Source organism: Triticum aestivum, chromosome 3B, assembly GCF_018294505.1.
Source record: "Triticum aestivum cultivar Chinese Spring chromosome 3B, IWGSC CS RefSeq v2.1, whole genome shotgun sequence".
In the NCBI taxonomy this organism is placed as follows: Eukaryota; Viridiplantae; Streptophyta; class Magnoliopsida; order Poales; family Poaceae; genus Triticum; species Triticum aestivum.
In genome coordinates, this window is record NC_057801.1 from 816,611,562 (window position 1) to 816,620,962 (window position 9,401).

General features: G+C 44.1%; 1 protein-coding gene and 1 long non-coding RNA gene across 3 annotated transcripts; one reads left to right on the forward strand and one right to left on the reverse strand.

Moving 5' to 3' along the window:
- Positions 1–964: 964 nt before the first annotated feature.
- On the forward strand, positions 965–2,920 carry LOC123072634 (uncharacterized). Of its 2 annotated transcripts, XR_006435283.1 has the most exons (5): positions 965–1,522; positions 1,708–2,085; positions 2,217–2,517; positions 2,622–2,647; positions 2,736–2,920. It is a non-coding gene; the product is annotated as an uncharacterized lncRNA (long non-coding RNA). The 2 variants fall into 2 exon arrangements; XR_006435282.1 differs by having other exon boundaries at positions 965–2,085.
- Positions 2,921–2,924: 4 nt separating this feature from the next.
- On the reverse strand, positions 2,925–7,162 carry LOC123072632 (receptor-like protein kinase FERONIA). The gene is made up of 2 exons (XM_044496234.1): positions 7,055–7,162; positions 2,925–5,895 (listed from the first exon to the last, which is right to left on the reverse strand). The coding sequence occupies exon 2, from the start codon at positions 5,705–5,707 to the stop codon at positions 3,188–3,190; it is 2,520 nt and encodes an 839-aa protein (XP_044352169.1). The 5' UTR covers positions 5,708–5,895; positions 7,055–7,162; the 3' UTR covers positions 2,925–3,187.
- Positions 7,163–9,401: the final 2,239 nt, after the last annotated feature.

The window sequence follows — 9,401 nt, forward strand, 5'->3', positions numbered from 1 at the left end:
GGCTGTACAACAGGGTGAGCGATGTGCCGGTGTGCGCGTCCATGGGTGGGTGACAGGGAGCCGGCGCCGGTGCGCGCGGGGCGTAGGAGGAGGAGAGGAGAGAGTGCGGCGCAAGCGCTCAAGTGTGCCACGCGCTGTAGCGGGCGCCCGAAATACATCGCGCGGGACAGTGTTTTCGACCGCGCCCCAACTTGTTATAGCGCGCGCGCCGTTTTTGCGCGCCCGCTGGAGCGACCTGCCGCGTTGCGCGCGTGCTAAAACAGACTAATTTGCGGCGCGGCGCTAGTTTACCGCGGCTGTTGGAGATGCTCTAAGAAAGAAGTCCTGAAATCCCATCCCACATGTGAGGTAGGGTCCATGAAAAGCAATCCCGTGTCTCTGTAGTCATCTACCCTCCCGGCACCAATTAAAAAAATTTGTGAACATTGACCAAACTTATACTCCTTGCGTTTTAAAATAAGTGTCTCAATTTTGTACTAATTCTAGTAGTACAAAGTTGTAATAAGGCGGAGCCACTTATTTTAGGACGGAGAGAGCAGAAATTGTATCTTCATTTACAATGCAAAAATAATACCGTTATATTAATATATAAAAAATTGTTATTGTAAATGGTCATATTTTGTTTAGAAAATTATTCAATATTTGTAAAGTTTTAACTTGAATAAAATAAATTTTATGCACTATAATTTGGCCATGATGGAGTAAGAAGTAAGAAGCATCACCATGCTTATGAATCGTATATATCCGTCTAAAAATGTCCAAAAGGAGAAATTCATGCCGTGAGAAGAAGAAAAGCATAGGATAGAGCTAGAGCAGGGTGGGCCGGGCTGTGGCCTTTTAGTTGGCTTGACCCGCCTCCCTGCGCCTGGTCTGTGAACCGCGGGCCCGCGTCGTCAGTGCCTCAGAGGTTGGTCTTTTGTGTTTTTTTTTTCGGGGGAGAGGTTGGTCTCACTCTCTTCTACTATATCCTCCTCTGCCGCCGCCGCCGCAGCGCCGCCCGCACGCCATCCCTACTGCTGGACTCCATAGGAGCGGAGGTCTTCCTATTCCTCTCGGCAGGCCGCGGCCAGTTCTGGGCAGGTGGTCAGGCGCCGTCTCTGTTTTGCGGCAATGGCCCAAGCGCAGACGCGGGAGGCACAAGGCGGCGCTGTCGGCGGAGCCAGGAGAAGCCGCGGCGCCAACTAATTCCTATTCCTGGCTCCATGGGGAGCAGCGGTAAGGCGGTGTTCCTGTGCAGTTCATGGCCTCTGTCTCTATGGTGTACGTACATGAAGAAGTCTGCCTATTTGAATAGAGGGGACCCACATTGCCAGATCCAATCGTGAACAAAGATTAACCACTGTAGTATTGTGAGTGGATATATAGGAGTGACACTGACATGCTTATCGCCTCCGGATATTCTCTGTTGTGCACAATCATTTTGACCTGTGCCGGCCAGATGGGTTTACAGATAGAGTGCAAATTGCTGAACTTTTTGACCTGCTCTTTGTATGCAACGCCCATGTCTAATGGTGTGTACCAAGTAAGAATTCTTATTCGAGATGTACATAGAGTGCAAATTGCTTATTTCAGACAGATATACTCCCTCCGTTCGGAATTACTTGTCTCGGAAATGGATGTATCTAGAACTAAAATACATCTAGATACATCTATTTTTGCGACAACTAATTCCGAACGGAGGGAGTACATAAATGCTCTGTTTTCTAGGGAGGGAGAAGAACGCACTTGGACTTGGGAGGATCTAAGACTCAGCTCAGGACAATATTCTAGTTTCTGTGTCTTCTGTCATTGGTTTCTATAGGATGGTTCTCAACACTCAACAGGCAAGAATCTTCCCCTTCACTCAATATTTATTTATATTCAACTTAGTTTAGTAACACATTACATAGTTGATAGCTAAACCAGAAAGGTTCACTGTTAATCGTGCAGCCATCTACGATTTTGTATCGTGCTTTGACTTGCAGGGGATGGAGTGGCTGATACCCATGTGCAATTGCGGGGCTTGGGATTCCTCTGAAGAACAGAGTTGTGTGCCTGACAAGTGATTCAGAACAGAGTTCCTACGGGGAACAACTTCAGAAAATGGTCTTTTCCCTTGTTTTGAGCTGAATGAGAGTGTTGATAACCTTTTCTTTTCCTGTCTTGTCGCGTCTTCTGTTCCGTTTACTGCAAAGGATGTTTCGGGTTGGATCAGACAGTTGCCTTTTTTTTCGCAGGCAATAGCAGGAGCTCTGCATTTTCATTATAGCAGGGGAGACGAAAACAAGTTACAAGTTTGTATGTTCCAAGAGAACTGAACAGCCCAGAGAAACAACTCTGGAAGAGAATCAGGATTAATCAGCGCAGCATTGTGAGTGGATTAGGAGTGACATTGCCATGGTTTATCGCTTCAAAATATCCTCTGCAGGCCATAATTTGGACATTTGCCGGATGAATTTATAAATACAGAGTTAGCCTGCGGATGCAAATTATTGAATATTTGGACCTGCTCTTCGTATGAGATGCTCACATCTAACAGTATGTACCAAGTAATAATTCTTTTTCCTGATGCCATTTCCCTCGCTTTATGCTTATTCTCTAACACATGTACATACATGCCCTGTTATTCTACTTGTTTTCAGTTGTTGACCAGCACGTGCGTGGATAGGTATACATGGCGAGCACAGCAATGACATCTACATGTAGTTGACACTTGACCTGGACTGAACTGACATTCACATGTGTTGCACTTGCAGCACGTAGCAGCAAAAGTGGAGGAAAACAAATGAGCTCAGGGATCAACCGGCAAAGAAAAGCAGTCGCATTCAAGTCCTGAGTAAAGGTATGTACGTACTAATGCGTAGCTACTAGCCAGGTTGTCCAGAGGATACCAGCATTCAAGATATCTTTGCTCTGCACTTGGATGTTGCAGGCAGACGAAGGCCTGAAATGAAGTAAGCTACTTGTGCTTCACTCTTGAGAAAGATTGATCCCTCATCATAGTACATATTGCTAGTACATGTATCAATTCAACAATTTACGGTATCATCAGTTCAGAAGATAATCTGAATGTACAATGCCCAGACAGATTTATGACATCTTTCAACAACACACCCGCCGTACATAAGGAGCAAATCCATCTGTAAATCTGAATCTGCCAGCTTCACAAAATGAGCAGATGATAACTAAATGTCCTGAACGTTTTGTCTTATCGGCCATCTGGATGCATGAGCTCTGAGAATACAGCTTTCACTCCTGAGATGCTCATCATTGAACCTGAAAATGGTCGCACCCTGGTGGCCACGAGCGATGACCTGTTCAACAGTAGTGTCTCCTCGGAGAAATTGCAGTCTTCCTCCTGCAGCTGTAGTGCGACCTGGAGGCTCGACAGAACATCACCCATGGATGGCCTATCCATACTACGTTCAGCAACACATTGCTCTGCAGTCTCTGCAAATTTTCTGAAGCACTGGGGAGTGATCTTGCCCATAAGATAGGGGTCGATGATTTCACTGAGCACACCTTTTCTCTGGCAAGACAGCGCCCACTCACGCAAGCCCACTTGCTCCTCGGGAAGCTCAGGATCTATTACTGGACGTGCACACAAAACCTCAAACAAAACAACCCCAAAGGAGTACACATCTGATTTGTTGGTGAGTCTCTGCCGCCGGAAGTACTCAGGATCTAGATATCCAAAGGTGCCTTTCACAACAGTGCTCACGTGGGTATTGTCCACGTCTTTACTAGCCTTAGACAACCCAAAGTCCGAAACCTTTGGCACCCACTTGTCATCTAACAGAATGTTAGTACCCTTCACATCACGGTGGATGATGGCCTGTTTCGCACCGGTGTGCAGGTAGTGCAGCCCCAGTGCGGCTCCAATGCATATGACAAGGCGGTGCTCCCATGGCAATGGTGGTTTGTCGGTGTTGTACAAGTGCTCCTGAAGTGTCCCATTGGCCATGTAATCATATAACAAGATCATCTCGGACTCTTCATCGCAATAGCCAATCAGTGACACAAGGTGGCGATGACGGAGATTGGTCAACATCTCGATTTCATTCCGAAATTCCTGGATGCCCTGCTGGGACTGCGGGTTACCACGCTTGATTGCCACCTTCTGCGTACCAGCTATCTGACCGTGGTACACGTTCCCAAACCCACCTTTGCCTAGGAGAAAGGTCTCATCGAAGTTGTTGGTGGCTTCCTGGATTTGCTTGAACGTGAAGTGGTGGCAAAGCTTCAAATCCTGCGAGCGCGAGGTGGCCAATAGCAATTCTCTATCTCCGTTGGGAGGATTCCCGTTGGTCTTGCCATGAGTGTAGTTAGTTTTCTTCCTCCTGTACATAACATAAATGCAGAAACTGGAAATGAACAAAGCCAAGACACCAGAAGCAGCTCCACCTCCAATGATCGCTGGGATTCTAGCATTTGTTTTATCTTGACCATGAGATGCTGGACGGTCACTATTTTGCTTGAGTGTAGGGTTGACACCAGCAAGATTATTATTGCTGTTATCCTGTAGCTTGAAGACTTCCAGGCCATTCAGAATTGCATCATGATATTCTGGACGGGTACTGAGATCAGGGTGGAGTGCTACCCACAGATCTGTCTGACCATGACCAACTGTGACAACGACGTAGTTGGTGTAAACTGGTATACCGATTCCTCCGCTCCAAGCAATGACATCCGTCTGCTCCACTGCTGTCTGGTTGTTGATGTATACGAAGAAACTCCTCTGGTTTACCTTGGTTATTGGATACTGGATCTCACAGAAATGGAATCTCAGAAGGTAGTAGAACCCTGCATCGACAGGCAAAATCCATGTAAGATTGTACCTCATGTTGGCACGTGGATTTCTCCCCATAGATATTGCTGTCTCATAGATTTGGCTCGGTGCTATGTAATCTGGCATACTAAGCGGGTAATTGATCGTGACATTGTTGCCTTTCTGAATACTCAAGCCACCTGAAAGCATATAGCGAGAGCTCCCTTCCCATATGCGGTAAAAGCCAGAATCATCTCCCCCAAGGATAAACCCACTACCCCCAGCAGTAAGACGGTACATTGTTTCAAGGCCTATGCTAGAGGAAATCGGGATTAGATCTGGGTTCCCACCGTTCACAAATCTTGGCACCGGTGTCGTGAAAATGTCTGGAGTGGGCACGATTTCAATGGCATTAACAAACGCGTAAGATCCAGCATGGCGTGGTGATGGGGTAAATGTGACATTAAGTTCAACTGAAGTAACATTCAAGGAGTATTCACGGATGAGGCAAGTCCGACCCATGGCCTGAGCACTACGGGAAGGACTGAAGTCATTTAGAAGGCTATGGATCCCGGCAGTGACACTAAACAAGGCATCTGCAGCAGAATGTTCACCATAAGAAGTTGGATAGAAGTAGAGCCGAAGGAACATGCGGCCAGGGTCAACTCGAAGAAGATATGTGAAATTCAAAGTGAGGATGCGAGCAGTCATGTAAGGTACTGGGGAAGGAAGTGAGGGGTCTAGAGATGGCGTATCGACTGAAAAGCCAGGAAGAGGTAACCTCCTTAAGTTAGCGTCCCCTTCCCACGTTCGACCATCAAAATCAGTGACACTGCTGGTGGCGCCACATCTCAGGCGGATCTGGTTAGAGCCTTTCCAGTTGCCAGACACCATGGGAAACAACAAGAGAGCTATCAGGGCGAGGCATAGGCGGGCAAATGGCTGAACTGGGTAAGCCATTGCTGATGTCCGTCAAGATCAAATGTCTGAGAGTTTCTCTTCGTTGATATATTAGTCCAAGAGCAATTGTATCAAGCAAGAATAACAGACTATGGCATTGTTCCAGAGATTTTGACAATTCACAAACAAAGTTGATTTTGTGTACTGTCCTTGCTTAATGGCGTGGCGGTTGCACAACAGGACCCCACCTGAACTTGCAGAAAAGAAGGGCAGAAATAATTAGTTGCAAAGTGGGTGAGGAACCTGGTTTGCATCAGTAAGAAAATGATCCATCATAGTATTTCAAGAGACTAGGACAGTTAGGAAGAACATTATGTCTAGCCAGCAACTACAGATAGACAACCCCTACAAGAGCAGTAGAAAGCTAATAATTTGAAAACAAATCCAGACTACGTGCTGTTCGCACATGGGAGTAGCAGATCTGTTTCCGAGTATAGCCATATTATATATGTACTAGACAGGCATGATTGCCATAAGGTGACAGATCTCCATTAATATTACCAGGTAATCAAGTTTTATGTAAGTGGGATCATGCTTACGACTATGGATTCAAATCCAAACGTTAATAAGATGGTTACCACCAGAAAATGATGAGTGAACAAATCCTTAATAACATTTATTTAAAAGTTTATCTATGAGTTGAAATCGATGAATAATAATTACGAGCAGGAACCTAATGACTCCAGGCAATAACTGATCAGGAACCGTCAAATCCAAAGGTTGTGTTCATATTGATCAAATCAAGTCGCCTATGCAAATACCGATTACCAGTCATGCACCTATGATTTTTCTACCCACTAAATCTTGGCATGGGACTAAGATAGTTCAGTTTTGCTCAAGAGTTCATTGGTTCATGCCTTCCCTACGGTATGTTGTTTTTACTTTTAGTCCAGGTTTTTTTTAAGAGATTCCTGTTATGTATGTACTTGTTCTACATGGTTAGATAGATACCCTCAAAATTCAGGGACATATAAGGAGGTCCTCTTATTAGTTGTAGCTTTTGTGCGCGGTAGTTGCAATCATTAGGTATTAGCTCTATGTAAGGAGGTCCTCTTGTACTCATTCGAATTAAGTAGGGAATAAACTGATGTAATCTCTGCTGTAAAAACAAAACTGATATAATCCCGGTTCTTTTCTCCGAGTCTTCCTCTGCCCCTGAAGCACGGCTTCCATCAAGGTGCTGTGGTGCCTCTTGCGGTTTAGGTTAGTTATATCCTACCACGCACCATAACACCTCCCCATAATAGATATAAGGTTTCCCTTATTAAGCTAACAAATCTCAAGGATTGAACAAACAAAGAGAAGTATTCAGAGAAGGGATTGGATAAACCATAAAGTTTCGTGTACCTGATAAGATAGCTGAAGTTGCAAATTGCCAGTGAAAACAAGGTCGAATGTCTACAGGACGGATGATACATCATTGGCAGTGTAGCGTGTAGCTACGCCTTGGGTTAGTGAAGTGCTCTAGGGACCAGGCGATCGGAAAAAGGAGGATAAAGGGAGTGGAGTTTGACAAATAAGTACCTATGTTTTTTACAAAATAGGATGAATAATTATTTGATTTTCTTTGCTTGAATTATTTATGTTTTTAGCTTCTACTGATTTCAGCACATCAAATTTCTGTTCCCTGGAAACGCTGGCTTGTTATGCGTCATGATTAAAGAATATCTTTACCTGTTCTTACTTCCGAATTCAGTCGTTTTATTATCTCATACTGTGTGCTCTCACCATTCCGTATCACACCTCGACAGCAGGAACATGGTATTTCAACAAAATTATATGTTCTATATTCCGTATCTACACCCATTACAGTTTAGGTACTTCTACTTTTTGAAAATATTTGGCTAGAACATGGTAAAATATGTGTGCATTATTTTGTACAAAATTATGTTCTATTCGACGTAGAAAGAAAGAAAAAAAATATTACACTTGTGTTAAGAAATATCCTTAACTGACCTGACAACCATAGGAATATGATTGCAGTTTCCTACAGAAAGTGAGAAAGGCAATACCCTTAAAGATGAAATAGGGACAAGAAACAAAGGAAAGAGGGTGTAATCGATAAAATGCGAAATCCAAGAGGATTTTAAAGCAAACAAACAATATAAAGACCCACACTCTGGTCAACGGCATGGTAGACAAAACAAATCAGTAACTTTCATGACTGACTTGCAAATTGCCCTGAATGGTATCTCCAGAATCGACAACTCCACAGAAAGTGACTGATTTTTTTGTTCATATTTGGATTTATAATTTCTAGCAAAGAAACGAATATGATGGATGACTTTGACTCCTAACATCCTGTATAGTCCACATCAAGTTATTTGAGCAATTGGATCCTTATTATGTGGCTAGAATTAAATGCAGGATATGGTGGTACAGAGTCGATGAAAAATAAAAGGCCTAGCATGCATGAGGTTTATCTACCTCGATCTCGATGAAGCCCGTGTTTAATTACAAGGATTGTTTTCATTGGACCAGTAAAAAAGGCTTGTTTTTAAAGGAAATAAAATGGACAGGTTACATAATTCAGCATACGTCTGACAGACTACATAATGGAGCTATTTAGAGTTGGGAGAATGGTCTGAACTGATGGGCATCTTAGGGGAGATTTACCTTAGTGAGCACGATGATTTTGTTGTTTGGGAGCTCGCTCTTAACAAGATAAGATATAGATGGCTAAATATATGCTTGGAGCTTTGACTTTCAGGGGATCGAGTCGAGTGGCTAATACTCATATGCAGATGCTTTGGGGGCTTGGGATTCCAATATAGAACATAGTTGGTCACCTGGCAAGTGGTTCAGGACAGGGTTCCTATGAGCCATAGGGAACAAGTTCAGGAAAGTTAAAAGAAATGGCCCAGGCAATTAACGGTCTTTGTCTTTTCCTGTCCTGTTGTGTCTTTTGCTTGGTTTACTGTCGAGGATGCTTTGAGCTGGGTGAGGGCACCTGAATCAACCAGTTGGTAAGGGAACTATTATCGAAGTCTTTTTCGGATTTGCCCCTCGGCGCTTCTCTGGGTGATGTGGCGCACCCGTGATTGTTTGATTTTTTGATTTTTTTTCGAATGCAAGCTCTTCTGACAACCCGCTGACGGAATTTGCAAACCGACCATCTTCTTGGTGCAGTAACGCAGGCGGATGCTGACTTGATCGCCGCTAGGCTTCATTCAGGCAACCGTCAGTTGATTCAGGCTCATGAGTTGGAGCGATAGCTTTAGCCGTTGGTTGGGCGTGGTTTGTGTGTGGGCTGATGTGCCTTTCTGGCAAGCATTTTTTGGTACTGATGCGTCTTCTTTTTTGGACAAATAGGTGGCACAAGTTACATCTGTGACATTGCGATGTTTGATTCTAGGACTGCCTCTGCTGCATGTTCTGGTGTTCTGTTCTGTGTCCCTGAACTTGTTTGGTTGGGTCTGTATGAAAGGTTGGCATGCGTTCGTACGTACGCCTGGCCTCTGAAAGAAGGGTCCAGCTACTTACCTTGGTGTACCATGCATGGCATTTAATTAAAGTTTGTGCTTAGTTGCAAAGATTGTTTTCAACCAATAACAAGTGAGGGTTGTTTTCAACCAATAAGAAAACCGTTGTTTTGAAAGTAAATAGTCTGAACATGTTAGATAATTAAGCAGACATATAGCATGCTTATCTAGCATGATGGAAGTATATTTGTAAACAATAAGTGTCCAGCTAC

Coding starts and splice junctions, on each gene's coding strand:
- LOC123072632 (XM_044496234.1), bottom strand. CDS start 5,707: ATGGCTTACCCAGTTCAGCCATTTGCCCGCCTATGCCTCGCCCTGATA.